The sequence below is a fragment of the Cyphellophora attinorum genome (assembly GCF_001299255.1).
Source record: "Cyphellophora attinorum strain CBS 131958 chromosome Unknown Contig4, whole genome shotgun sequence".
Lineage (NCBI taxonomy): Eukaryota > Fungi > Ascomycota > Eurotiomycetes > Chaetothyriales > Cyphellophoraceae > Cyphellophora > Cyphellophora attinorum.
In genome coordinates this window covers 262,828-290,243 of record NW_017253232.1, presented here as the reverse complement: position 1 = coordinate 290,243, position 27,416 = coordinate 262,828, and the positions used below count along the sequence as shown (strand labels likewise).

At 53.9% G+C, this 27,416-nt stretch overlaps 12 protein-coding genes across 12 annotated transcripts; 6 read left to right on the top strand and 6 right to left on the bottom strand.

The window, feature by feature from the left end:
• Positions 1–147: 147 nt before the first annotated feature.
• AB675_6204 (putative transporter) lies at positions 148–1,648 on the bottom strand (the record flags this gene model as incomplete). Its single annotated transcript, XM_018146479.1, has 3 exons — positions 148–607; positions 646–1,310; positions 1,364–1,648. 3 exons carry the CDS (start codon positions 1,646–1,648, stop codon positions 148–150), a joined length of 1,410 nt encoding a protein of 469 aa, XP_018004034.1.
• A 578-nt stretch (positions 1,649–2,226) lies between these two features.
• AB675_6203 (Fumarylacetoacetate hydrolase domain-containing-like protein) lies at positions 2,227–3,299 on the top strand (the record flags this gene model as incomplete). Its single annotated transcript, XM_018146478.1, has 5 exons — positions 2,227–2,320; positions 2,374–2,483; positions 2,531–2,602; positions 2,655–3,089; positions 3,138–3,299. The coding sequence occupies 5 exons, from the start codon at positions 2,227–2,229 to the stop codon at positions 3,297–3,299; spliced, it is 873 nt and encodes a 290-aa protein (XP_018003838.1).
• A 67-nt stretch (positions 3,300–3,366) lies between these two features.
• Positions 3,367–5,067, bottom strand: AB675_6202 (putative transcriptional regulatory protein; the record flags this gene model as incomplete). The annotated part of the gene is made up of 1 exon (XM_018146477.1): positions 3,367–5,067. The coding sequence occupies one exon, from the start codon at positions 5,065–5,067 to the stop codon at positions 3,367–3,369; it is 1,701 nt and encodes a 566-aa protein (XP_018003673.1).
• A 1,162-nt stretch (positions 5,068–6,229) lies between these two features.
• AB675_6201 (Cell surface Cu-only superoxide dismutase 5) lies at positions 6,230–7,111 on the top strand (the record flags this gene model as incomplete). Its single annotated transcript, XM_018146476.1, has 2 exons — positions 6,230–6,464; positions 6,543–7,111. The coding sequence occupies 2 exons, from the start codon at positions 6,230–6,232 to the stop codon at positions 7,109–7,111; spliced, it is 804 nt and encodes a 267-aa protein (XP_018003701.1).
• A 1,384-nt stretch (positions 7,112–8,495) lies between these two features.
• On the top strand, positions 8,496–10,015 carry AB675_6200 (Long-chain specific acyl-CoA dehydrogenase, mitochondrial; the record flags this gene model as incomplete). Its single annotated transcript, XM_018146475.1, has 2 exons — positions 8,496–8,844; positions 8,898–10,015. 2 exons carry the CDS (start codon positions 8,496–8,498, stop codon positions 10,013–10,015), a joined length of 1,467 nt encoding a protein of 488 aa, XP_018003772.1.
• A 72-nt stretch (positions 10,016–10,087) lies between these two features.
• AB675_6199 (uncharacterized protein) lies at positions 10,088–11,579 on the bottom strand (the record flags this gene model as incomplete). Its single annotated transcript, XM_018146472.1, has 2 exons — positions 10,088–10,348; positions 10,404–11,579. 2 exons carry the CDS (start codon positions 11,577–11,579, stop codon positions 10,088–10,090), a joined length of 1,437 nt encoding a protein of 478 aa, XP_018003834.1.
• A 1,513-nt stretch (positions 11,580–13,092) lies between these two features.
• AB675_6198 (WD repeat-containing protein wat1) lies at positions 13,093–14,244 on the top strand (the record flags this gene model as incomplete). Its single annotated transcript, XM_018146471.1, has 1 exon — positions 13,093–14,244. One exon carries the CDS (start codon positions 13,093–13,095, stop codon positions 14,242–14,244), a length of 1,152 nt encoding a protein of 383 aa, XP_018003724.1.
• Positions 14,245–14,835: 591 nt separating this feature from the next.
• Positions 14,836–15,106, bottom strand: AB675_6197 (Vacuolar transporter chaperone 1; the record flags this gene model as incomplete). The annotated part of the gene is made up of 2 exons (XM_018146470.1): positions 14,836–15,020; positions 15,073–15,106. 2 exons carry the CDS (start codon positions 15,104–15,106, stop codon positions 14,836–14,838), a joined length of 219 nt encoding a protein of 72 aa, XP_018003799.1.
• Positions 15,107–15,618: 512 nt separating this feature from the next.
• AB675_6196 (uncharacterized protein) lies at positions 15,619–16,716 on the top strand (the record flags this gene model as incomplete). The annotated part of the gene is made up of 2 exons (XM_018146469.1): positions 15,619–16,242; positions 16,345–16,716. 2 exons carry the CDS (start codon positions 15,619–15,621, stop codon positions 16,714–16,716), a joined length of 996 nt encoding a protein of 331 aa, XP_018003918.1.
• Positions 16,717–19,458: 2,742 nt separating this feature from the next.
• AB675_6195 (uncharacterized protein) lies at positions 19,459–20,413 on the top strand (the record flags this gene model as incomplete). Its single annotated transcript, XM_018146468.1, has 3 exons — positions 19,459–19,502; positions 19,550–19,581; positions 19,635–20,413. The coding sequence occupies 3 exons, from the start codon at positions 19,459–19,461 to the stop codon at positions 20,411–20,413; spliced, it is 855 nt and encodes a 284-aa protein (XP_018004125.1).
• A 1,151-nt stretch (positions 20,414–21,564) lies between these two features.
• AB675_6194 (Heat shock protein 78, mitochondrial) lies at positions 21,565–23,927 on the bottom strand (the record flags this gene model as incomplete). The annotated part of the gene is made up of 2 exons (XM_018146467.1): positions 21,565–23,141; positions 23,294–23,927. The coding sequence occupies 2 exons, from the start codon at positions 23,925–23,927 to the stop codon at positions 21,565–21,567; spliced, it is 2,211 nt and encodes a 736-aa protein (XP_018003923.1).
• A 978-nt stretch (positions 23,928–24,905) lies between these two features.
• Positions 24,906–25,619, bottom strand: AB675_6193 (uncharacterized protein; the record flags this gene model as incomplete). Its single annotated transcript, XM_018146466.1, has 1 exon — positions 24,906–25,619. The coding sequence occupies one exon, from the start codon at positions 25,617–25,619 to the stop codon at positions 24,906–24,908; it is 714 nt and encodes a 237-aa protein (XP_018003995.1).
• Positions 25,620–27,416: the final 1,797 nt, after the last annotated feature.

The window sequence follows — 27,416 nt, the reverse complement described above, 5'->3', positions numbered from 1 at the left end:
CTATCGTGGCGCGTTGTTGCCTTTCCGCACTTCTGTAAGCTTGCCTTAGGTAACATACAAAGCGAAAGAGAGATGCAAGGCGATACTGCGTATCGGTCGCTGGGTGATACCGATGTATTGTACGGAAGCTATAGGGCCCGAACCCTCCTACAGCGAATACTTGTAGTTGGGATCAAAATCCCCACCCTTCCCATGCACAACCTCCCACTCCCTCTGCTCCGGCGTCAGCGCCTCCCTCCGACGGTTCTCCCGCTTGAAATGCCAGTACAGCGTCAGATGGCCCAAGGATGCCAACACGATCGCCCCCAACGAGAAGCTCAGTCCCAAGAGGTACTTCCCGTTCACAGTGGTTTTGAAAATCTGCCCCACGACAACGCCAGCACTGTTCCCCATACTCTGATTCATCCCGATCGCCGTCGCGCGCTTGTAGTATCCCGCGTGGCTGTTGAGTAGCCATGTAGCGTTCAGCCCGACGATGATGTATATGCCTTGTGCGATGAGGAAGACAGAGAAGTATAGCACGCCGCGCATGGACATCGGTACGCCGACGTTGATCGCGTACCCGACAGCGGTCACCATAGCTGCGGGAACCATGAAGGCGGCGCGTCTCCGCCAGCGGTCCGAGAAGACGCTGACGATATATACGTCGCGCTAGCCCAGAAGTAGACCGGGATGGTGAGCAGTTGGGTCGTAACAGTACCGAACCCAAAAGAGCGCAGGATCAGAGGTAGAAAGCTGGAGAACCCAAAGCTGCAGATATCGGCGAAGAACTGACTCCAGCCGGACACATAGAGCTTGGGGTCGGTGAGCGCTTTGCGGACTTCAGCCCACTGAAACTCCGGATGTCCGTGGTATTTGTGGTTGATCTCGGTGCGAAGACGGCAGAGCTCTCGGTCTTCGGGAGTGAGGAAACGTGCGGTCTCGTAGTTGTCGGGCAGGAGGCAGAAGATCAAGACGGCGATGAAGACAGAGGCGATGCCTTCGATTATGAAGAGCCAGCGCCAACCCTCGAGGTTGGCGACACCATCCATGTGGAGAAGAGCGTACGCGAAAAGGCCTCCGAACGCACCGCTGAGAGCGGCAGAGACGAACAGGTAGGCTACTCTCAGGGCTTGTTCCTGGGGCTGGTAGAAAGTAGACAGGTAAAGAGTCAGGCATGGGAACATGCCGCTCTCGAAGAGACCAATCAGCAGCCTTGAGGCGTAAAGCTGGCCGGCGTTTTTGATGAAGCCAGATCCGATGAGGGTGAAGGACCAGCCTAGAATCAATAGAGGTATCATGCGGTTGGGATGAAATTTCTTGAGCACAAGCTGTACCGGCTGGGTCAGTGATTGCATTGGAAAGACATTTGTGAAGGACTTACAGAGCATGGCAGTTCTGCGGCAACGTATGTGACGTAGAACAGTGTGACGGCATTTCCGAGCTGTGAGCTTGTAGCGCCGATGTCTGCGATCATGCCAGCAGAAGCGGCGTTTCCGATGTTGGAGCGGTCCAAATAGGCGCAAAGAAAGATGATGGTCATCAGAGGAGCCAGATAGATATCGAGCTTGCGGAGCAATTTCTTCTCCGCGACAGGGTCAATGCAGAGCTCAGGCGTATTATCGGCTGGCTTGACGGCGTCCGTCATGACCTTCTCTAGTGCTGCCATGTCCGTTGAGCGATGCGTCGGTTTTGGTTATGGTGGATGGATGAACACAGTATCGCTGTTGAAGTGGCGATGATATCGAGCAGGCATGTCGCCAGGCGATCTTCTTATACATGGCCTGGTCCCTGGATGGTATTTCGTCTCCATATCGACTTATCAGTGGAGTCACACTGCAAGCGGGCATGTCTTGGGGACTTCTGATGTATCCGGCCTCTAGGTTGCCCGCAAATGGGTGAAATGTCGGCGGCGAAGAGGACCAAGCGAGATAGGTGTTATCAGGCTCTCGCCGAAGCATTCGGCGACGCTACGGCGAGAGATAGATTTGGAGTAAAATCCTGTCCCGAGCGCCAGCCGAAACGGTTGATGTACCGACGACGGAAGGGTCCGCCCCACACTGTCTGGCATATTGCGTGGGCATTTGACGAAAGCATTCTTATAGCCGTTGCAAAAGCATGACTTACTGTTGTCGTATTTTCTGCGCGTGTACATATCCTCCAGACAAGCTTGTGGCTTATATTACTCGGGAGTCCTCTGCGAGCATTTTCAGACGGACCCAACATCAGGGCAAGAACAGCTAAACCATGGCGCCAAATGCCTCTTGGACCAGGCTTGTACGTTTCGTAGCTGAAGATGGGAAGACGTACTGCGGTCAGCCAGAGGACGAGACCATGGATGGTACGTGGATATCGCCATGTCGGTCCCCCATAACGAGTCGCTCATGTTCTCAGTTGGCCTCGCGTTTGCGGCAGGAGAGTCGATCCGCGTTCGAGTGAGAAGTTCAGAATCGGTCCTTGACGACAATGCAGAGCTCCTTGACGAGTACAAGGAGGTCAAGAAGGTTCCGTGCCATGCCACCCTGCGTAGACGCAGCTAATTTCTTCACAGCTCCTTTCACCACTCACAGCCGCCGAGACTGGCGCCATTCGTTGTGTTGGACTCAATTACAAAGACCATGCGGTAACTTTCACTCTCGAATCCTTGTCAGGCGCACTCCAGCTGACCAGAATAGGCTGAGATGAAGTTTGACCTGCCGACTCACCCTGAGATCTTCCTGAAGCCCGCCTCGTCACTGTGCAGCGCCTCAGACGTGATCCAGTTACCTAAGGTTGCAGCAGATGAGGTTGATGCCGAAGTTGAACTTGCTGTCGTCATAGGCAAGGACTGCAAGAACGTGGCCAGGGGGGACGCCCTGCAGTACGTCCTTGGCTACACTGTTGCGAACGATATGACCGCACGCGACGTGCAGAGGCGCGGGTCGCAATGGTCGTACTGCAAAGGCTTCGATGGCTTTTGTCCATTAGGGCCGACGCTTGTATCTGCCAGAACTCTCCCGGATCCCTCTGTTCTTCACGTCAAGACGACTTTGAACGAAACGACCATGCAGACGCAGGACGTCTCGGATATGATCTTCACCATCGGCGAGATAATTGAATATCTGTCATCTGTGAGTGCCCGCCTGGTGGACAAAGAGGACTCTGCTAATCTATGGTAGGGAAGTACACTCCCCAAAGGCACTGTCATCCTGACCGGTACTCCGGCTGGCATTGGCGCGAGCAAGAAGCCGCCGAAATTTTTGAAGGAAGGCGACGAGCTCAGAGTCTCGATCAGCCATGGTCTAGGGACTTTGGTGAACCCACTGGTTCTAGAGAAATAGGTCATCGCTTTCCGAGGATTAATTCAATGTCACCCGGGCAAAGGTTTGACGGCTTTCGAGAGACAGGTCAACGCTTTGACTCGAGTGTGCCAAGCAGCTCCTCCCAGGTCTGAAGGTCTGTGGGCTCGGGAAACGCTCTATTTTGGCCAAAGAAGGTATTGAGCCACTCGTCATCATAACGAATATCGTGGTCGTCGTACGGCAAGCCTTCGAAGTTGTATGTTTGCATCACAGAGGCCGCCTCGTGGTTGTGCCCAATCCCGTCAACGACTCTTGAAGATGAAACATCATGTTGGGCATTGGGCACATCAGCCTCCTGTCTGACCGGCGAGGGACGACGCGATCGATTCACGCTAGCAATACAAAGCTCGACGACTTTGATCTCTGCTAGCTCAAACTGGTTCGTCCATGGATCTTCGTTCTGCTTGGCGCAAAAAGCACGCAGATCTTCTAGGATCGCTTGAGTTCTCTCGGATCGAGGGTCGCGAACCGCAATAACTCCTAAGACCAAAGCACTGTTAAATAGCGAATGAGCGGCAACATTAAACCTGATGCGGTCGGCCATGCTGGGCTGGTGCAGCGTGAGGCGAGCAGTCAAGTCCGCGCATGCTGAAGCTATGCAAGCTTCTCTGCTCGCTTTGTACCTGTCGGTGATAGATGGGAGTAGAACATATGAGCGGTGAAGGGTCACCCTGATGAAGTGGTATGCCGAATGCAGGTACAGACGGTGCCAAACCAAGTACGGATGCAACTCGTCCAAGGAGTAGTCTGTTCTCTTGAGCGCAAAATATGACGGCAGCGTTCGTGACCAGTCTTGCAGAGCTTCGTCGAATGCGATAACTTTGTCGTAAGTTGCGCGAGCTGCCCCCGGCGTGAGATTGAAGCATTCGTCGTGGATCCTTCCACTGATGCGGGAAAGATGCTGCTGAAATACGAGATATGTCACTCTTGTAGGTTGGTCCATGGACAGCGGCTGGGCAGCCTCGGCTGCTTCGGCGTCCACATCGTCCACCCATATGTTCGAGATGTCCATGGGCGTGCAATGCTTGTCGTTGATGGTGTACGGTCGTCCTAATGCAAGTGATGTAGTGCGATCGAGGTAGTACAGTGAGGCCCAGAGGCGCCTCTTGATTTCGAGCACTTTCCGTGGTAGTCCCCAGCCCTTACCATCAATGTGCATACCTTGAGCCTGTGCCATGCGGACTGCGAAGCTCTGAGTGAGCCAGCTTTCGGGGATTCGCTTCAGGTGCAGCAAATAGCGACTTATCAGAATGCCAGCACGAACTAGGTCAGGGCTTTCCCCAGAGAATGTAGGTGATACAACCACTGCCTTTCGCGAAGCCCAGAAGAAGTGTAGACTACTCTCCTCAGACTCGCGTTGTTGCTCGATAGAGCATGGCTGAGGACAGACAAGTAGTTCGCCGAACGCAAGTACGATGAAAAGAAGCGAGAGCCAGCGAAGATCAACCGCATCCATATCGTCTTCACCATACTTTCTGTCCCAGAATTTGTTATAATGGGCCCAGAATGTCGGTTCGTACACCGCGTCGAACACAGGATTCAGCTCGCGAAGAAAGACTTCAACCAGACCGTCCACTGCTGCTTTTCGGCGAGGGAGGTAGCCTAGAAATTCCCAGAGATGGGTGTAAGGCCCTGCTTCGTTCCTGAATGACTGATTTGCTCCTCCTCGTCGGACACTTCCGAGATCTCGGGCGCTGTGTATACCACTGATGCCTGTGGGCAGGTTCGGACTAGGAACTGCCACCATGTTGGCAGCAACTTGTGCACTGAACCAGGCGCCCCCATGGTAAGCTGGGGCACCTCTCGAGTTCCAGAGCTGGCCAACATGGTTGCCACTATCAGATGATTGAGCAGGAACATCGGTGTCCTCACTCTGCGTAAGGGCCACAGATTGTGTGCGTGGGCTCAAAGAAGATGCTGGAAATGAACGATCGCTGACTGGTGCCTTGCAAAGATGCGCGACGCGCCGTTTGACGCAGTTCCCACATGGATGATTTCTGTCGCATTTCTGCTTTTGCTTGCGACATTCCGTGCAGATACCTTGGCTTCTTCGCGGCTTCTCGACTCGCCTCGGCGACAGCATATGGTCTATAGCCTATGTCATCGCTGAAATCGTATCACTCGCTAGCCCTCAGGTGACATTCTGACCGTGCGAGCTTAGTGCGCCACGATCAGTATCGTCACAGAGCAACAAGAGCCTGGCGAGCGATACGATGGAACCCCGTCCAAAGCCCCAATCGGGATCCTGAATCATGGGCCTCTTAGTAGATACTTCCTGCTGAGTCAGTATAGTCATTGCCTCGAGTTTGCCTCAATCTTCACCTTTTGTCGAAGAGGTATTAGTACCTAGTCACCTTGCCCACAACTTTGTCTTTCCCTTCCTTCATCAACGGCTGACGGCCGAATGAGCCATGCTTTGGTAGCAATATTTGCTACTTGATGGGGCGAGATGCTCTATTGAAGTCGCACAACAGCCTCGTAACTCCGTCTGCTGCTATCCATGTATCCCGTCCATTCTGACCTCGTGTTGCCTAGCAACGTCATCCCCTTTCTATCAAATGTTTCACTTACCCGCATGAAAGGTGCAGGTCACTAGAGGAAGATTGGAATTGTCCAAGCAAATGCTGCAGATGTGCCCGTTAATGTGACAGGTATTTCATCAACTGAGGTGCCACCCAGCCAAGTGCAAGACCGACCCACATTCCTCAGAGTTGCCTTCTTTGCCTGCACCGTGCCCTCCAGCCACTGAGGTATGTCAGTACCGCACTGACTACATAGTCACTGCACAATCCTGCCTTCCTTCTACATCCAAAAGTACGATTCTTCGTTCACCACGACTGACTGTCTGCTGGAATCACTTAGCAAGATTACACATCACAGAGTCAACTGCAGCAACAGTGGTCGGCATTATGTCAAACTCATTGACAATGCTGCTGGTCGCTATCTCCGCCCTCATCTTCTCAGCATTCACCGCCGCTCAAGTTGCACCTCTTGCCACCAATCAACCCGTCGGCACCACCTACCAAGCCATCCTCAATAGTAGCAAACCCATACAGGGCAGCATCACAGGTGTCGCAAGCGACAATGGCACTGGCGTCAACTTCAACATCATCCTGAGCGACTTCCCTGATTATGCGATCTATGGTCCTTTCGTAAGTCTCATTCCGCTGATTGCGTAGATCTTCCAGCCAGCCATGGCGGTGTACTAACTCAATTGCGCAGTCTATCACATCCACGTCGATCCTGTAGTCAACGGTAATTGCTCCTCGGCGGGCGGTCACCTACGTCCCTTCGGCGGCCCAGAAGATACCGTCAAATGCGATCCCTCCCACCCTGAGCTCTGCCAAGTTGGTGATCTCAGTGGCAAACACGGCAACATTACCCAAGAGGCACTCACCAACGGCAAATTCATGATCATGTACAATGACCTATACGTCAACGCAATCCAGGGCAATGAAGCATTCTTCGGAAGTCGGAGTATTGTCGTCCATGCTGCCAACTTGACGAGATTGAACTGTGCGAACTTCGTCTTGCAGGGAGCGTCGAACGGCACAGGGACCTCCACAGCCACGACAAGTGCTGGTACATCCATGGTCACGTCCTCGGCTACCGAGACTGGTACCGGTGTGACTTCGCAGACGGGCACTACCAGTTCTTCTAGCACTCGTACTGGTCCGTCGCCCTCCGCTATCACCAGCAGCGGTGGTGATGGCGGAGTCCCGGCTCTTCGAGACAATTCTTGGGTTGGAGTGGCCCTTATGGGTGTTTTGGGTGTTATGTTCGCTGCATAAACGGTGGACGGAGAACTTTGTTCCGGCATGGAACGAACGTCGTCAGACATTAGCATAGCGAGGTGCAGGAACAATAATGAAATCATGGACTTAGACCGGGCCTCCAGGGGGCTACCGGTGAAGTCAGCGCGTAGTGTGCCAAACCTCTGCCATTCTCTTCGCCAATCAACTCGACTTCTTGCAGGCTTGCGTCGACTGATCGCAAAATACCACTGATGGACTTCTGCACATGTTTTACAGAGGTGTCACTCCAACGTTGAGACGCCCACGACGTCTGAAATACATACATGACGAATCCTTGCTAGCTTGCTCGGCGTCCGCGGGCCCGGCGGAGCGCTGTATGTGACTCGTCTCTATCTAATTCATATGCAACGTATTCGTTTCCAGGAAAAAGCACGGAAGCATAGAAAGACTCGACATTAGTGTTTGTGTTTCTCTCGTACTAGCTATTGTTCCACAATAGACCACTATAATGGCCACGATGGCAGCGACGCTTCTCCCCAAGCCCTTCCTCCACCCTACAGGGCAATCTGTCCTACTACGTCCAAGGCCAGCTACTGCCGCCTGCTCTCTGTCTTTCCTAAGATCCAGTAGAAACAGCAGTGACCAAGCGAAACGGACGAGCAACCCAGGACAGCTGCCGAAATTCTCGATGAAGGACCTCCAGGCGTCCCCAACCGTCAAAGTTGTGGTGTATACTATGATCGGCATTATTGCCACGGCGGAGACGTACACTTACGGCCTGTGGGCTTATCATCGGTGGTTCAGAGTGTCAGACGAGGAGCGGGAAGTCGAAGCGTGACTTGGAAGGCAACCGCAACAGCAGGTGCTATCTAAGGACAACCGACCTTTCGTGGTGGGCCATCAACGGCTACCGGGACTTGAGACTCCGCGGCGCTGATCGCCCTTCGAAAGCGCATGAGGGCCAACTTGGGTCAGAATTCAACTTAACATTGTATGTTCCAGCCTTCGAGATCGCCAGAACAGTCGAGCTTATTTACAAGATTCCATCAGATCGAGGAAGAATGCGCATTTTTGGGAGCCTGAGATTAAGGGACAGAGCCTTCTTTCCAAGGTTGTGGGGGCAGGCTTGAGTTTCGTGGGGATCAAAAGTCAAAAAAAGCAGACAGCCGAGGTCCGCCTCGGTCAGACTGCGGTAGACGAGACCACGGTTGTCATCGGTCTTCGAGTCAGGACTACATTCAATACTGTTCATAGATTGTATAATACTCATCTCCTGTGCTCCTTATCTCACGTACTACAGCCGCTGGCAGGTCCTCTTCGCTTTGTGGCCCGTTGCAGACACAGTCACGCCTGATCTGGGATCATCCACTACCCCAGCCCTACAGACAACATCACTACCCAACTCCCCTCCCCAAACAAGATGTCCAACCAAATTCCCTTCTCCGAACCCCCCTGGCTCGATGGCCTTCCCTCCCCCTACTACAAAGAAACACACCGCAATTTTCAAAAAGCATGCCGGGCCTTCATCGACGAGCACCTGGCACCCTACGCCATCGAGTGGGAGCGCGAGGAGACCGCTCCTCCTCAGCTCTTTGAGACTTTCAGAAAGCACAACATGTTGATCCCGAACCTGCCTGCTCCGTTGCCGGTAGAGTGGCTGCATCGCGTGGGGATCTATGATATCTTGGGCGTGAAGGTGGAGGAGTGGGATTACTTCCATACGAGTATTTATCTGGATGAGATGTCACGGGTCGGGACGACTGGGCCAGGTGAGTTGAAGCTGGAGGTTGTGGAGTGGAGGCAAGGACTGACGATGTCGAAGGTGGATCAATGACAGCAGGCCACGCATTCGGCATCCCGCCCATCATCAAGTTCGGCAGCAAAGCCCTCCACGAGAAATTCCTGCCAGATCTGCTACCAGGCAAGAAGCGAGCTTGCATCGCCATCACAGAGCCCGGCGCTGGCAGCGATGTCGCCAACATCGCGACAACAGCGAAGAAGACCCCGGACGGGAAGCACTATATCATTAATGGCGAGAAGAAGTGGATTACCAATGGCTTTTGGAGTGACTATGCGGCAATGGCTGTAAGGACTGGTGGGAAGGGTGCGTCGGGGTTGAGTATGATAGTGTGTCCATTGAAGGGATACCCGGGTGTGACGATGAGGAGGTTGAAGGTGCAGGGCCAGATCGCGGCGGGAACGACGTATATTGAGCTGGATGATGTGAAGGTGCCGGTGGAGAATTTGATTGGTGAGGAGGGGAAGGGAATGGGATATGTGATGGTGAGTGTGCCGTTCGCATTCTGTCTTTTGATTGCCGGGAGTCCAGCCAGCGTGGTCGGACATCCGTTGCTTGTCGCTCGACGACACCGAGGTTTCGGCCAACACTACTACCTATCTGCCACGAGTACTGACCTATTTTCTGTAGACAAACTTCAACCACGAACGCCTCACAATCGCCTGCGGCGTCACCCGCTCCGCCCGCGTCGCCCTCTCAGCAGCCATGGCATACGTAATGAAGCGCGAAGCTTCGGCAAGACCCTCGTCGAGCAGCCGGTTGTCCGACACCGCCTTGCCAAAGCTGGCGCCGAGCTCGAGATGATGCAAGCCTGGGTCGAGAGCTTCCTGTACAACATGACGCAACTATCCAAGGAAGAGGCCGATGCACGGCTGGGCGGCCTGACTGCTCTTGCGAAGGCGAAAGCTGGTATGGTGCTGAATGAGTGCGCTCAGACTGCTGTTCTGTTGTTTGGCGGCAATGGGTATACGAGGACGGGGCAAGGTGAGATTGCTGAGAAGATGTATAGGGAGGTTATGGGTGCCAGAATTCCTGGTGGAAGTGAGGATGTCATGTTGGATCTGGCGATTCGGCAGCTGGTCAAGAACTATCATCGTGAGACGGCTAAGTTGGACAGGCCGAAGGGGAGCTCTAAGTTGTAAATGAATAAATGAATTTTGGTTGAAGTCATACATCATATTCGAGCTGCCTTCTGGGCAGAGACTGGGTCGAGATCATGCCACAAGCACTCCTTCTGCTGCATCTCCCTCTTCTGGTTCCCAAAGAGCTTCCAATCCCGCTTCCTCTTCTTTAAGCCGCGCGACCAGATGCGCTTCTCGTTTTGCGAGCAGTGCCTTCCTCTCCTTCTCCCGTGCTTCCTGCTCTCGCTTTATCTTCTCCTGCTCCTGCTTCAGCAGCTGTTCTTGTCTCTGCGCCGCGTCAGCCTCTTCTTGTCTCCGCTTCTTGTCAGCGTCAGCCTCTTCTTGTCTTCGCTTCTTTTCAGCGTCAGCCTTTTCGCAGTGGTTGCTCTGCCCGCTGCTTAGCCGCGACCCACGCTCGGTTCTCTTCTCTCCTCTCATCACTGAACAACATCTCCTGCTCAGCAATGATTTCCGGGCTCATCTCCGGCCACTTTACGCTCCGCCTTGGGCCTCGCTGCCTGCCGCCTGTGCCTCCGCGAAGTCTAAGATTCTCCTTCTTCCTTTCCTCGTTACGCTGCTCGGTGTTGATCAGGCCTGTTGCGAGCGCAGTGGTGAGCTCGCAAGGCTTGCTCGTGTCAACCTTATACCAGGACTTGTTGCGAGCTCCTGTGGGAGCACGCTTCTGCTGACCCTGTGGACCGGGAGGACTCGGCAACTGCGTTGGCTCGGGTGTGGCGGCAAGGACACCAGGAGTCGATGCTTCACGGTCCAGAGTGCGAGCCTCGAGGAAAGTAAGCTCGTCGTCGATGTTCTCCTTGTCGTCGTAGACCACGATAGGCCGCTGAGACCTGATTCTAGTGACCACCACGTCGTCGTCCTCGTCCGAGCGAGGACGCTTTTGGCCACGTGGCTGGAATGATATGTTCTCAACAGGCGAGAGCGGTCCTGCAGGAGTGTTCGCATTGTTTTGGTTCGGGCCAGCAACACTCCCAGTATATATGTTGATCTGGGTTGCCCGGATGTCCTGGCCCCTCGGGACGAATCTTGGCTGCTGGACAGCTGTAGAAAACCCAGCGTGGTTGCTCGGCTGTCGGACAGGAGCAGGAGCCCTGGCATGGTAAGTCGGATTTTGGATAGGAGCAGGAACTTGAGCATTGTGTGCCATTTGCCGGACTGGAGCAGGGGCTGGAGCATGGTAAGTCGGCTGTCGGACGGGAGCAGGAACTGCATGGCCGTACGTCAGGTCCGAGTAATGCTGCTGGTACATGTTGACCTGTGGACTTTGCCCGCGCTGAGCTGTCTGAGGTCGTATTGGCTGCTGAGAACGCGGTGGTGGTGCAACGTGGTTCGTCGCATTGGGAAAGCCCTGCTGATATGTGCCAGGCTGGGTGTCATCCATGAATGTGACTTCTTGGGGAGCCATCGGCTGCTGACGGTTATTGAGAGGCGTCATCGTCTGCTGTTGCTCGTATGGTGGTGGTGAGGAGAGATTAGGTGCCCTGGACGGCTGACGTGGATACGGCGGCGGATCGCAAGCGGCAGAGCCTCCATTGCAGCGACGGGAAGGGGAGGACGAGCGACACATTGTGAGTGACGAGAGAATTCAAGAACCAGATTTGAGTTGTGTTCGAGTTTGGGGCCGGATGTTGGAGCGATCCTACGCTTCTTTGCAGGTGTAGAGGCAAGTAGTTTGTCGAGAGGATAGGATCAGAATACTAGAAGGGAAAACGGCCGTAGTGATATAGCATGAACAAGGTACTCATGGAAAGATGCCCTCGAAAGGTACTCAGGGAGTCCTTCGAGCATGAGATCAATATTCCGGCGTCGCTGCAGCTGGTCGTGTTCTGTGGCCTGTCATCGTATATTCGGTGGGATTGCGAAGCGAGGGAAGTCAGGAGGGAAGCGGGAAGAGGCATGCAGCCAAGATATAGGAGGCGAGAGTGCATTGAATGGCTTCAATAAACCCATTCTCTGAATGGATGTGCTATTATCGATGGATGAACAGGAGCATTTGGCAACGCGTCGTCTGAATAGAGGAAGGCTATTGTCTTCGAATTGCATAGCTCGTGGCTTGACTGATTGTAAGTCTGCGTTGATCGTCATGGATCGGTCGCTATAGGTGAGTGAGCTCGAAACCAAGGGAAGACATCAATCTCGCAGCTGGACAGGGCAGATGTTCGGCTTCTGAGCCTGCACGGGTTTACCCTGGCCCAAGAAGTGATTAGGCAGCGGCCGCACCTTGTAAGTACGCGGCCTTGAGCTGTAGCTTCCCTACCTACCCTAGGTAGATAGGTAGTGGAAGAAACTGGCAAGGCTGTCACTTCCCGGTCGGCATACGACGAAAGGTGTGCACACGATCCATCGCTGTCACTCAAATTGGAACATGGGGAGAGTTTCGCCCATACCAAGCGACGGAGTATCCGGCAGATATGTGCTTTCTATCGCTTTAGTGACCGTGGCGGATTTCCAGAGGTTGTAATTCTCATGGAATGTTCTACCACATCTACTCCGAAATCCAGACTTGCGGAGGACCGATTAGTAGTAGACGACATGCTCGCACCTAGCCTCTGTTCATCGAGAGCTGCGCAAATGTTGAGGATGCTGCACGTAGTACGGCGCTTGTTCCGAAAACGAGCGAGGTGATTCTAAGTAACGAGCTGGCTCATGGCAGTAGCATAGAAGCCAAGGTCTCACCGAAGCTGAGGTGTCCTCGTCCTCGTCTGAGGTTCAGCTCCCTCATGACTAGCGCCGGATTTGAACCCCGAGAACCTGGGATCCCATCGGCGCAAGTTGGAGGTCGCGCAATGCACAAGATCTCCAACCACTGGTCGATCTTCTAGGTCTACCAGCATTGTCTGATCACCTAGCCGCTGCCGCCAGTACTCTCAGTAGACTGTTGTGCTCACACTGAGGCGTGCACGCCTGCAGCCTGGCCCGTTCGCTGCACCAGCGTCTATGTGGCTTTCAATATGAGTGTAATATTGTGCACAGGTTAGTCTCGCTCGAGGATGATCTGGACCACACTGACCTCGCCAGCGGGATATGACCATACAATCAGGTACGGGACGCCCCCCGCGCTGGCGTTTCTCCCGGTTAACATGAATAGATTCTGGGAAGCACTAAGCGGCATCTGCAGCAGAACGATACAGCACCCCGAATCGCAGGTCAATCGATTATGTATTACCCCGGACAAGAAGTTCCTGGCTGCGGCTGGTCGACATCATGTCCGTCTGTACGACATCAAGTCCTCGAATCCGAATGTCATCATGAATTTTGAGGGACATACCAACAACATAACCGGCGTCGCGTTTCATTGCGAGGGAAAATGGATGGTCACTTCTTCAGAGGACTGCACGGTCAGAGTGTGGGATACGAGGTCGGGTCAGATCCAGCGCTCTTACACGCACGATCATCCCGTCAACGATGTCGTTATACATCCCAACCAAGGCGAGCTCGTCTCGGCCGATCGTGGCGGCGTCATCATGATATGGGATCTTGGTGATAATAAGTGCACTCACCAGCTCATTCCTGAGGACGACGTATCGATCTCGAGCGTGAGCATCGCTTCCGATGGCTCTCTGCTCGCTGCTGGAAACAACAAGGGCGACGTATACATGTGGCGGATGTTCCAAAGTCAGGAAACGACCACACTCTCACCATGTCGAGTGTTCAATGCACACAAGACTTATCTTACTCGACTTCTGCTGTCCCCGGACATCAAACTACTTGCGACCTGCTCCGCCGATCATACCGTCCGCATCTGGCGCATCGACATGAATGAGGAAAATCTCGAACTTGTCCCCGAACTACCGAAGCAGGCTGGCTCTGAGCCCATCGCCCAATATCCTGGTGGTCCAGCGTCCCCGGCTGACAGCACTGACTCTGTGGACGATGGTCCCAGCTTCCAGGCACGACAGGGCAGGTCTCGCTCTTCCTCAAATCTCACCTCCTCGTCGCATCCATCCCGTCCGTCCACTTCAGCATCAAATGCGCCCCTCGATACCTTCAAGCCGGTGAACGCTGTTATTGCCAATCGCCACCCGCTACCATTAGAAACAATACTTGAATCTCACCAACGGTGGGTCTGGGATTGTGCGTTCAGTGCGGACAGTGCGTATCTCGTCACGGTATGCAGCGACCATTATGCGCGGTTGTGGGAGGTGGCAAGTGCGACCATTATCCGGCAGTACAATGGACATCATCGAGGTGCAGTGTGTGTGGCTCTGAATGACTACTCGAGTCAGACCTGATGGCACGTGGTTGAATGGGGCTTTAATGATGACGGAAATGATCGCATACGGGACAGGATAGAGACCATGGAGCTGCGGGCTGGCAGTATTGCTCCGATTTGCATTATCCAGCGCCACTACGACTGAACAGTCTTAAGAACTAGTCGAAGCATGTAGACCTGGAGCGCCTGGGATGACCTTAGCTTCGCAATGATACCCCTTTCGTGGCATTTACAGATCTGTTTCGAGTCAACTCCGCCGTATCTGAGTACCCAGTGTCACTTCACTTTTACTGATGCCCGCCCAGCGCATACTGCTCCTGATCTGTGTCCCTACAATGCGGGAACGAGACAACTCTCCGACCCGAGTCAACTCATCGGTCTACTCAGTGAACCCGCCAGCACCTCCCGTTGCGGAGGCCAGACCCCCAATTCCACATACTCTTGCCCATAGCGCCCTTTCATGCCTCGACGACCCTAAGCACAAAATTCACAACCACAGCCGCCAACAGCGCCAAAGCCAGCACACTGGGCCCGATCCTGTCATCGAACCCACCCTGACCACGTTGACGAATGCTCTTCGCTCGCCAGTGGAACGTAAACAAGGCGTAGATCATAGCTGCCATGCTACCAACGTAAACAGCCCAGCTGAGATACGGCCGACGGAGTCGCCGAAATTGAGAAGTCCGACTGCTAGACCGCCGAGGATGACTGTGAAGTTGAGCCATGAGAGGAATGTTCGCTCGTTGGCGAAGAAGACTTTGGGCTCAACGCGGGTGGGGAGGGCTATTCGTTTGCCTGGGGAGGTGTCAGTGCTGGTAGTGCGTGGTGTGAGGGGGTGAGAGCCTACCATTGGAGGTTTGGAGGAGTGGTTGACTCGACATATTTGTGTCTTGTGCGTTGTACCTGCTCCTCAATCGCTTGCGGCTGGGCTCGAGCGTTTCTAGTAAGAAGCCGTGTAGCTGCTGCAGCAGAGTGGACGATGAGATCTCTGGCGGCTCGTGTAGCCTCTGATTGTTGCGTATCAAAAGCTCGCGGATGGTCCTGTGTGTGGTATCGCAATGCGCTACAAGAAGCTAGTGATGAATGCTGGTGGACGAATACTGGTTGCAACGAGAGCTGACGACCGGAGTGACTGCAGCACGAGAGCACATACGCCGGTTGATTCTAGTGGAACTTGGGAAGGTGCCGCTTGCTGCGAATGTGGTTGTGAGTACAGAAATTCGAAGCTATCATCTTTTGCATCTTTTCTTCTACCAACCCGATGCAAAAGCGAGGTTGAAGCTGCGGGGCTCAACTGGTCGGCGCATGCTTCAATGCTCGACAACGATTCGCTACAAGGGCCTCACGCGAGCTTGAGGCCGGGATCGACGCCACAGGCCCGGCAAGCATCAAAATGCGGTACCCGTTCGCTTCGAGCTCGCCCTTGCAGGCCGCCGTAGCGCCGATCGACAAAACATCGTCAACATCAACAACTGTTACCACTTCAACCTCACCTGGCGATTTCCCATTGCCTACTCGCCGCACTCATCCTTATCCCGCTTCCCTCCCGAACGTGCCGATTCTGCCTGGTCTCGACGGCTCGCAATCAAGGTCACTTATACCTGAGAACAACACAACTCTAGCCTCGCCTGGTACATCGTTCAAGCAACGTCTTCTTCATAAAGCGTCTAGCGTTCGCTTCAAGGTCAGGCGGACTGCTGAGCCTGGGGAAGACCGTCCACTAGATCATAAGGTCCCGCCATCAGCCTTGCGGAAGTCCTTTGTCAAAGGAACGCCCACCACAGTGCTGCCTGACCTCGATCGCACACCCGAGCAGTCACTACCTCGTAGCACGTCTCTCTCGCCCGTTGACTTCGAATCGCTGTCCCATCCCATAAGAAGATTTCAGCTCCCTCGTGAAGGACACAAGGACTACTCACAACAATCGATCACAACCAACCACACCTTCGTCAAGATGGCGTCTGAATCTGCTCAACCTCCAGTGTCTTATTCCCGTCTACAGCAGATCACGACCTCAGTAAGTCCAATCTGCACACTCAAGCCGAAAGGCTTCTCAGGCAGCCGCTGAGGCTTTCCCCGAACATATGACTATCGAGGCATGTACTGATTGCATACGCAGGCGTGCGAGAAAGCGCTAGGATCAATTTCGTCCTACAACCATGCCTCAACCGAAGACTGGAATACTACAATTATCAACACGATTCTCGGAACACTTGTGGAAGAAACCACACCACAAGCTGCCGACGGTGGTGCTGATTCGCAACCTCAGCCGCCTTTCAAGTTTGTGGTCAACTCTACCATTATCCAGCACGCTCCCACAAGTTCAGGTGCCTCGGGCGATCCGAGTGTGACCGGACGGAGAGGCATGCATGCGGCCAGCGGCGCTTTCTGGAGCAACGAGAAGGATGGCATGTGGAGCTACAAATATTCTGCGGCCGAGAACAAAGGCTTCGACGTAGTCGTCGGTATCATCTGGATTTTCATCGGCTAAGCAGGATACCTCTGGATGTTGGCCTGCTGAGAACGTACTCGCAAATTCGGAGTGGACACGTTTGGAGCGCTCGCAATGTCACTAAGCTGGTGTCGCGTCATCACAGGAGATGTAGTTGCGCAAGCCCAAGCGGGGCGCAGGCTGATCGTAGCTGTAGCTGCTGCAGCAGTAATTGCGCCAGTGTTCCGAATCGATCATGGTTGCAGGGTGGCGATGCAGGCGATGATGTTGGTTGCTCAAACAGGTAGACTATATGGCCCGATTTGAAAGAGCACTTGTCAAATCATGTCCCGATACAGCTTGCGCAGACCTGTCAATCTCAAAACGTACGGTGCGCACACTTACCTAAGGTAAACGAGGAGTTCGGCACCTCGAAAGGTTGCAGCAGCTCGGATACCGCGTAATGCAGGACGTAAAGCTAACCGAGACGCCCTGGAGGGCATCCGGTGGAAGGTCAATAATGTTTATGATCAGACTGGGAAATAAAATCTTGCAAGACAAAAGTCGAGATAAGATTCTGCCACACTCTGTGGTGGCGCCCGATCTGAGTCGTGTAACCTCGCTACCACCAGACACTTCGGATCAACGGCCGAAGGCTTGCAGAGCTCTTGATGGCGGTGCCTAGGTCTGGACCCTGCGAGTCTGGCACTTTCGGTCATCAGTGTCGTCCTGACTACTTACGAGGTCCGACAAATTCATGCACAAAAGATGCTGATCGAAGTGGCTCATGCTACATCTTGCACAACCGTGGTCCTTCAATGACGCTCCCAGAAAGCCCCTCCCGCCGCTGACGACTCAGCGACGATCACGCTTCAGGGCCCGGCACATGATCCGATGGCTATGCAAGCAACGTTGGCAGCTCCTTTCTCGAGAAGGCAGTCACAAGGCACTGACAAGACTTTTCGACGCTGCCGTCCCAAGGTTTGAACACGACACACACGACTAGGACTGCCGTCCATTCATTTCTCCGCACTTGCATACGTCTGCACCTGAGCAGGCAAGCGCAGCTCTCATGATTTCTGTCTTAGATTCGCTGTCCTGACTGCGAGATAGTGATAGGCTGCTTCGATGTCATTTCGACTTCAGTCAGAATGCAGAGGTACCAACCAGGATGGTGAGGCTCTTTGCAGTCTGATGCACCAGTGGGAGAAATTCAACATCCCCTGACGGAATTTCAGCTTCGACGCACCAGAACTCAGTATTTCGGACGTCTTATTGGCTGCTGTCAAACTTTGAGGCTTGATGCCATCGGGGACTTTTGACCTTGACGACTCCTCGGCTGCCCTAGCGTCGATCTTGTTCGACCTGCATTCTAATCATATGTCCACTTCAGGTGCAACAAGTCTTGAGTATGGTATGCATGCCCACGGTCTTAGGCTGGAGCATCATTGGCTTTGGGAAAGCGCGATCATGAGCCAGGCAATGCTTCCATCAGGCTCAGCTCGCTGAACCTGTCAATCGGAGTAGAGAGGCACTACAGTATACCCCATTCTGCTCGCTACGATTGCGCGGCCATTTTCAGACTGCCCGGGTGCTTCAACGGTCGAAACAAGACCACCTTCGGAGCTGACTATGACCAAACTGGCATCACAAATTGCACAAGCTGAGCCATATCCAGTGCGTTTGCGCATAACGAAAGTCAGTGGATCCACGATGACAGACCGCTCACATGTCCAAGTTGATCGTCGTCCAGGGCCATCTCTCCTAAGTTCGTCCCAAGACACTGGGCCGAATTCCGGGAAACTCTTTTGACTCAACATGTTTTTGACTCACGTGGATGCGCGAACTCACGTCTGAGCCTGATGCCAACCTCAAGGCGCTTGGCCTTACCAGGCGATGGGAACAACACCCGAGGCATGCAATGCCATGAGATCCGGTCCGTTCATCAAGACTGCCTCCGGAGGCGACCGAGCAGTACGCTTGGCTAGCCTACCTTCCAGCAACATGTTGTCATTTGTTCTTCCAGCAGGACCCCCCTGTGGCAGCTGTCAGACTACTGACGCCACCGGTATGCCAACCCCGCCTACGATCTCCTGCTGTCAATTTCTTCTTTCCTCCTGGGAACCCTCTGCTTTCCTATAACACTACCGATCGAGGTGTGGCCCTCGGACTCCAGTTGACCGGCTTTGATTAAGCGAGACCTGCGACCCCATTGATATTCGCACAGAGCAACTTTCGGACTACAGCTCGTAGACCTTACCTGTGAAGGCATCAGAGATGACGGCTGAGCCGGCGATCTACGCGCTTGCCAGCCTTTGAAGAGTCCAACGCCGCAAGCCGGCTGCATCAGTCGCTCGGCATAGCTCCCCTACGAAAATTTGTTAAACTCAACAGAGCGCTCGATTCGCTGCAGGACCCATCGTCTAGCATCGCAACGGTTGTGGCACACGCCAATCAATCTGTTCCTTCCCTTCTGTCAACTAATGGTGAAATATGCCAGGCTATTTACCGTTTCAAAAATTTAGAAGCTGACTGCCTTCCGCGAACGACTCCCGGCATATTCCCACAGTACCGAATTGATCTGTCTGGCTTGTCAGCTATACACCAACTACCTTGACCGTTGCGGCAGGGCCCGTTCCTGGCATTCCTGTCGTCAGCCCGTTCTAGGTTCTCGTAACGGGCTTTCATGCCGGAGCGAGAACGATATTAATCCCAGTTCATGGCATCTGTACATAAGATCTCACGATGATCATAGCTGAATCAGGAGCAATCACAGCGATCTGGCACACAACGACTCCCATCATGAGTGACTTTGGCCCCGAGTACAGCAAGGCTGACAAGAAGAGGTATGTACCGCAAGTATAGTAGCCTGGTAACACGCTCACTGTTGCAGGGAATACAATCGAAATGCTCAGCGGGTATTTCGTAAGTGCCTTCATCTGAGAGGACGACCAAGTATCGAGAGTTGACACAACCAGGTCAACGACGGAAAGAACACCTGAGCAAGCTGGAGCAGGCGCATCGTGAGAAGCAGGACATGCAAAGCGACGAGATGCAACGTCTCCGACGAGAGAACCAAGCTCTTCAGGCGGAGAACGAGTCGCTGAAAGCAGCATACGCCTCGCAAGGAAACTCCCCTGCGCCATCTCTCAGTCCCATAGACACGAGACTCAACGCCCATCTGCCCTACGGCGAACCTCAAATGTCCTTGGAAGCCGTCAGCGCAACGACGCCAGCCGCGATGACACCTGTCATCCCGACGATGATGCAAGATCACTCGAGCATCGTTGTCGTGCAGCCGAACAACATCCATGAGATACGAAGATACCTACATCAGGTGTTCGCCCCATTGCTCGATATGTCAGTCATCCACAACCCGCAAGCTCACCTCGCGACGCTTCAGGCTCTACGACCTTCACTGCCTTCGTCCCTGAAGCCTTCTCAGCTGCAGCTGACCACAACGCACAACGTCTACATCGACATGATTCCCTCGCCCCATCTCCGAGATCAGCTGATTCGCGTCGGCCCTGCTCGAGCCAGCAGCTTCCTGATGGAGGCATGCACGTTGGTGTGCCAGATTGAAGATGTTGGACAAATGACTATCTGGGGTGAGGACTGGTTGAACGAGTTCTCGTGGGAGTTCTCGCCAGCCGTTCTCGAGCGCTTCGGGCCGTGGCTTCTGGGCCGGGAATGGGGACAGCGGGCGAATTACTGGCGCAAGCAACGGGGTGCTCCGAGACTACCAGGCTATGATTGAAGACGGCGGCTACAGCTCAGGTCGCCCAGGTTGAGCGATCGGCGTGCGTCCCATGTCTGCGCCCAGCTGATCTTGGACTTGAACGTGATCGTCTGTCGCAGTCGACAGTCTCCATCGAAGAGGCCTGAACCGACAGCAGTGATGATTGCAACCGATCTGGACGACGGCCACCCACGGCACCCTATAGCGAATCGACTACGGCAACCCTTGGACGCATCATGCACGAGCTCGAGAATGTCGACACGTATTGATCCACATGAATGTCACTATGCATCGAATCTAGCCGATTAAACTACTATAGCCGGCAGACTCCGCCCTGCGCCTCGAATACATGTCTGACGCCCTCGACCGCGACGGGCGCGCGAAACATACCTGTTCCCGACAGCTCCTGGGCTCACGGACTCGATGTGCTGCGCCTTTAGGTTTCGTCGCCTCCGATCAGCTTGCAAAGACCGATGGAGTGACATCAAATCCATTCAAGAAGACTATCAGTTCTAAGAGGAGACCTCCCTTCCATTGTGAACACGCCTTCAACCACCCAGCTTCCCATTGTGGGTGAGGCAGCTCCTTCGTAGACCTAACAAGAAAGAAGCGGAAGGAGTGGTCAGCTCGCTTCTTTTCCCGCGGGACCTTCGCCCCCCTGTTGAGGAAGGTGCAGACCTCGCAGATACGGAGTGGAAAGAGCCTCCGGCCTACCTCTTGCCGCACGAGGCCTTTGACGTCTTGTCGAGGCAGGCGCGACCCGAACCGGAGTGTCTAGGAGGTTTATTGAGGAACGCGCGATCATGAGCGCTGGGCTTAGCACAGACCGGATGACAAGAAATACATTGGCTGCGAATTGCACATCTCCAACACCACATCACCCTCACAGTGCAGACTCGAAACCACCACAAGTGACCAACAGGTCGATTGCTATAGAGAAGAGCGTCCAAGCGACAGGAGATGGGTATCATGTCTATGTACATTAATCTTACAATATATAATAGATTACAGCTGGGTGGTGTGGTACAATAAAGTCGAGAGTCGTGCTATGCGCTTTTTGCATGTCCGTTCGCTATGCTCCCCAAGATTGCAGATTCCAGAAGTTTTGTTATCGTAAGATCATTTACACCTTTCTGTCGCAAAAGAGCCCACGACCTCGATGGTCGCACTCAGACTTCGACCGCCAAATGCTCACCACCCTCAGCAATCACAACCTTCGCCGTCGCACCAGTCACCAACTCCCCCCTGATAATCTTCTCCGCCAGCTTCCGCCCGATCTCCGTGCTGATCAGCCGATTCAACGGCCGCGCACCATACCGCGGCTCATAGCCCTTATCGCACAGCCAATCCTTCACATCCTCACCCATCTCGATCGTCATCCTCCGATCCTCCAGCCTGCCCTGCAGCTCCTTCAACCTGATATCCACGATATCCCGCAACGCGCTCTTGCTGAGCTTATTGAACACAATGAACTCGTCTATCCGATTCAGGAACTCCGGCGCGTAGCTCGACTGGACGATGTCCATCACCATCGACTTCTGCTCGGGCGTGACGGACTCCCCTGTGCCAGCGACGAGGATGTCGGCGCCGAGGTTCGAGGTGAAGACGATGAGCGTATTGCGGAAGTCGACCTTGTGCCCTTGGCTGTCCGTGAGAAAACCCTCGTCGAGGACTTGCAGGAGTAACGAGGACACATCGCGGTGTGCTTTTTCGAACTCGTCGAAGAGGAGAACAGCGTAGGGTTTCCGACGCACGGCTTCAGTAAGCTGGCCTGCGTCCTCATACCCAACGTACCCTGCGGTGGCGCCGATGAGGCGGGAAATAGTGTGCTTCTCTTGGAACTCAGACATGTCGAAGCGCACGACGGCGGATTCGGTCGAGAACAAAAAGTTGGCGAGTTGTTTGCAGAGCTCGGTCTTGCCCACACCGGTCGGGCCGAGGAAGAAGAAGGAGCCCAATGGGCGGTTCTCGCCGTTGAGGCCGGCACGCTGCATGCGCACGGCGTTGGCGACGGCGGTGAGCGCTTCATCTTGGCCGCGGACGTGCGAGCGGAGTTTGTCTTCCATCGAGATGAGCTTCTCGACTTCGCCTGCCATGAGTTTCGTGACGGGAATGCCGGTGGTGCGGGAGACGACGCCGGCGATGTCGTCGGATGTGACGGAGTCATGGATTAGGGTTTCGCTGGAGGAGGACTGTGAGCTGTTGTCGGCGTTGTCGGCTGGGAGTTGGCCTTCGAGGCGAGGGATTACCGAGTATTGCAATTCGGATGCCCGCGCGAAGTTGTTATTGCGGCGGGCAAGTTCAAGGTCCTGTCTGGCCTTTTCGATTTCTTCTTTGGTTTTCTTGATGTTCTCGATCTCGCCGCGCTCCTTGTCCCAGATCTTGGTCAGGCGATCTGCCTCGGCTCGTTTGGTGGTCAAAGTGGTCTCGAGCTTCTCACGTCGTTCTTTTGAGGCGATGTCGGTTTCCTTGCGTAAAGATTCTAGCTCGATCTGGATAGTCATAATTTCTCGGTCGAGCGTCTGGATGCTGTCTGGCTTGGATTCTTGCTGAAGACGTAATGCAGAAGCCGCTTCGTCTACAAGATCAATGGCTTTGTCTGGTAGAAAGCGATCGGTGATGTACCGGTTCGAGTAAGTGGCAGCCGCAACAAGCGCGCTGTCGGTGATTCTCACACCGTGGTGGACTTCATAGCGATCTTTAATGCCTCTGAGGATTGATATAGTGTCCTGCACAGTAGGCTCACCTACTTGAATTGGCTGAAATCTGCGAGCCAGAGCCACGTCCTTTTCAATCTGGCGATACTCGTTCAGAGTGGTGGCACCACAGCATTGCAATTCACCCCGCGACAGCGCCGGCTTGAGTAAATTGCTGGCATCGATAGATCCTCTGCCTTACCCAGACCGAGAAGTGTGTGTAGCTCATCAACGAACAGGATCACACCACCATGGGCATCTTCGACCTCCTTGAGCACTCTTTTCAAGCGCTCCTCGAAGTCTCCACGAAACTTCGCTCCTGCTATGAGCTGTCCCAGATCCAATGAGATGACTCGTTTGTTCTTTATCGACTCTGGCACATCTCCTCTGACTATGCGCTGTGCCAGCCCTTCGAGTATGGCAGTCTTGCCTGTACCAGCGGCACCAATCAAGACTGGGTTATTCTTCGTCCGCCTCGACAGGATCTGGATGGTCCGATGGATCTCAGCGTCGCGGCCGATGACCGGATCGAGCTTTCCATCGACTGCGCGCTGGGTCAAGTCGACGCCGTACTCCTCCAACGCAGGCTTTTGCGGCTCGCCCCCACCCATGTCCATTCGATGGGTGCCACCGGGAGGCTGAGGAGGGCCACGCGGACGACCAGTGGCATATGTGCGTACTGACATGCGCGATGCGTGCGTACATATCGGGGAGGCATGCTGAATCAAGGAGGTCGGTATCCGCCTTGTTGGCCTGGCTGTGCTCAGTATGGATGAAATTCGAGATGGCACATGCCTACGGGCAATGGCCGCTTGCGCGGCTCGTGCTGTCGCCATGGTGCCTTGTGTCGAGTCTACCAGGTGGCAGCTACCGCATTATCGGTAGCCCGGACGAGCACTTATCATCTTTGCACAGTCTTAGAACAAGTCAAGAAAATGCGCATCAACGTCAGTACATCTCGAATCTACGAGAATGTAGTAGTAGGTGCCGCAGGGTGCGATTGGTGCGGAGCGCGAAAGTGGGCCTATGATTTTCACCTCCTCTCCAGGCATCGCGTATGAAGTACGTAATTTGCAACTCTGACAGCAGACACTTAAGGCATCGCGAAGTCTTGCCGGCGCATGAGTGACCACCGTGCAGGGGGAAGAAAGAGAAAGGTACAGCGCGATTTCCACATGTTTTATTTGATGAAGCTAGCCTCCATCACCCAAAAGAACGTTATTATCAAGCCACGAGTTCAATCCTGGTATACCAGGAGACATCAGAATCGGCCGATGAAAAGAAAGAAGTCGCGCGTGGTGAAAAGCAGTCTTGCATCTGTGTGCTGTCGACCCGTGGGTGACGCACGCAAGTAATCTGCATTACCGACCCATAACCGAGTATGGCCGTCAGCGATATGATCGGGAGAAGCCTGAATTTCTGCTGTCCTTTTCAGGCGCAGATCCACCAACCCCAATGCTGATTGACGAGAAAGCCTGACAGAGATCGCCTGAACCAAGTGAATGGTACACGATCGTCATCAATCTCAATGTGATCGCTGTTCGAAATGAAAAATGACATCGATGTGGCGGGTGAGGCAGCCTCAATTGGCATAAGCCTGCTCGAAGATGTTCCGTCAGGAAGATCTTCAACCCCCATCATCATGCTGCATCGACTGAGAGGCTGTTCGGGCACACAAGCCGACAGCATCAAGACCGTGCGTTCAATTGCCCAATTGCAGAGCGTGTATCGTGTCGTCAAGGAAATTTTGTTTAGGAGTCTTCCACGGAGGACTGGCAACTATGACGAGGAAGTACAGGTCGTGGTCGATAAAGTCAATCGGCATCAGGATCACCACCCATACGGAAGATGATGCCTCGTAGCCGGTTGATCTCTGCTTCCATGGCCTCGCTCATCTCCAGCTTACGCTGTCGAGACTTCCGAGCTGCTGCCGTGTTCTTCTTTCGCTTCGCAGTCTCCTTGTCGTCCTCAGAGTCAATCGCAATTTCAGGAAGATCCTTGCGGACGACCTTCTTGGAGATACCAGAAGACTCAGAGTGCTTGCGAATGTGAGGAACGTTGGCAGGATATGGTGCTGGTGGTCGACCAGGAGAAGACTTCTGTCGAACCATGGGAGAACCGTTATTCGAGGCAGAGCGAGTGGACTGAGACTTGAGTGAAGTGAAGCTTGCATCTCGGCGTGGCTTTTCGTCGACGAGTTGCTCACCGAACTGATCCAGGTCAGGAGGGAAGAGGGGACCCATCGCGTCGAGTTGCGAGAAGTCGAGTGTGCTGTCGAGGAGACCATTGTCCATTGGAGAAGTGTTTAGACCGCTAGAAGCCATCGCAGGAGACTCAAGGTAGCTGGAGTCTGGAGTGCTGAGGTTTGGGAAGGCAGTAGACGGTGGATTGGACATGATGTACGAATCAGCTCGCATCAACTCAGCTGGAGAGATAGTGCCAGTCGCCGTGTCGTCGAAGTTGTAGTCAAACCCGTCCCCAGAAGCGATCGCGTCGCTCTGGGGAAGGAACATGTTGTCAAACTCCATGGTGTCTGCAGATGGAATTAGCTTCACACTTCTTGCTATCAAATGATATGCAGACGTACTGGTACCGAAGGCCGAGTTCATCGACGAGTTCCAAGTATTAGGCACTGGAGGCAAAGTTGAAAGGCGATTCTGTTGACGATGATAACGTTGATATTGCAATGCGGGACTAAGATTTGACCGTTGAGTGTTTACGTTGGCTGTTTGAGGATACCCTGAGAAAGAAGTGGCTGGTCGCACTCGCGTGTTAAGCAGCGAAAGGTGTCGACTTCTATTAGGGGCTGTATTCAAGGTCGCCTGCGCACGCGCGGGTTGCTGCGTTCCCGGGGGGTCGGTAAACAGCTGGAAATCCTGATGAAAGCTTGGTTGGTGCTGATTCAATGCCGCCGAAGCAGTAGACAGTGGGGGTTGAGGACGCCATGTCTGCTGGGGATCCGTTTTGAATGACGTGAAAGACGTCGACGAAATGGTTGCTGGTGAGGGCAACGAGCTTGAAACCGAGGGTCTCAAGGAGTCTTGATTCACAGCTTGGGGCTGTGAACTACTTGGAGTGGAATTGGGTAAGTGGTACTGGTTGGTTGATCTTATCTTGCCGGTTAGCAAGTTTGAGGGCTACGAAGAAGCCTAGAACTCCATTCCTGATGAAGTCTTGTGTGTCGTGTGGTGGTAGTGATAGAGGGTGAAGAGAGAGAAAAGTTGTGGCAGTCAGGCAGACATGAGGTTTATGTGTTAAGTCCGAATGTGCGGCGGTTTCGAGCTAAGCCATTTAGAGATAGCTGACTTGCAGGGGTGGGTAAAATCACTTTCCGCAGGACAAAGAATACGCTCAAATGACGAGTGGTTTAGGCGTGTCTCTGCGGCTTCCAGCGCTCGCAGAAGCCTAAGGTGAGAAATCTACATCACTATTCCGCGTCAAATGACCGGCCGGCTAAGCAGGCTTCTTCGGCTGCAGGTGCATTCCACCTCGCGAGCGGACACTGGTCAACTTCGATGTGACTCATATTCGACGAAGGAACTATTTACCACGGGCCACAAATTGCCATATTCGCGATCAATAAGATTGCGATCTCAGCATGTGAACCTCATCGCCCTGGTGCGCAGTCTGCGACCATAACAATGGCATTGCCGCACAGAACATCCTGCCATATTCAACTTGAGGACAGCCAGAGGCGGACTTGGACTTGCTTAGCAAGCAGAAGGAGCGTGTACGTTGTTCGAGCCAGGGCAGCAGCAATTGACTTCCGCCGCGCCCCTCTACAGTAATGCCATGCTACCGCTCGAATCAACCATCGAAATGCGGATACGCCGCGGAAGCTGCAGGTGGTAAGGCTCCCCTGGCAACTCCACAGACAGGAGGCATCCCGGGGTTCGCCTTGTCTTTAATCGTTCAAGTTCTTCTCTCATCCGCGTTTGTAGAGTCTTACGGTGCTGCGCCTCTTGCAATCGTGAGGTGACTGTCATGCGTAGCATTATTGCTCTTGTTCCACAGGCTCACGGCGTCTTCAAGATGTTCACCGTTGTTGGAAAATCGACTACGAGGTCGCGAGCTGTCCGCTCATGCCTGGCGCCCGGATGGACTTGTGCGCAGAACTTTGGTATTATGCTAACCCCACCCTGGATTCCACGAAAGAACCGATGAACCAAAGACCCCTCAAAGAACCAAAGGTCTCTGCGGCCCCAGCAGTCTTCTCCGGCAAACGTAAGAGACGACTTGTCTATATACATACACTGGCTCTCGCCGTAACCTCCTACAGCGACCTCCCTGGCCAGTAATTGTTGATGGATAGATTCTGCTGCTTG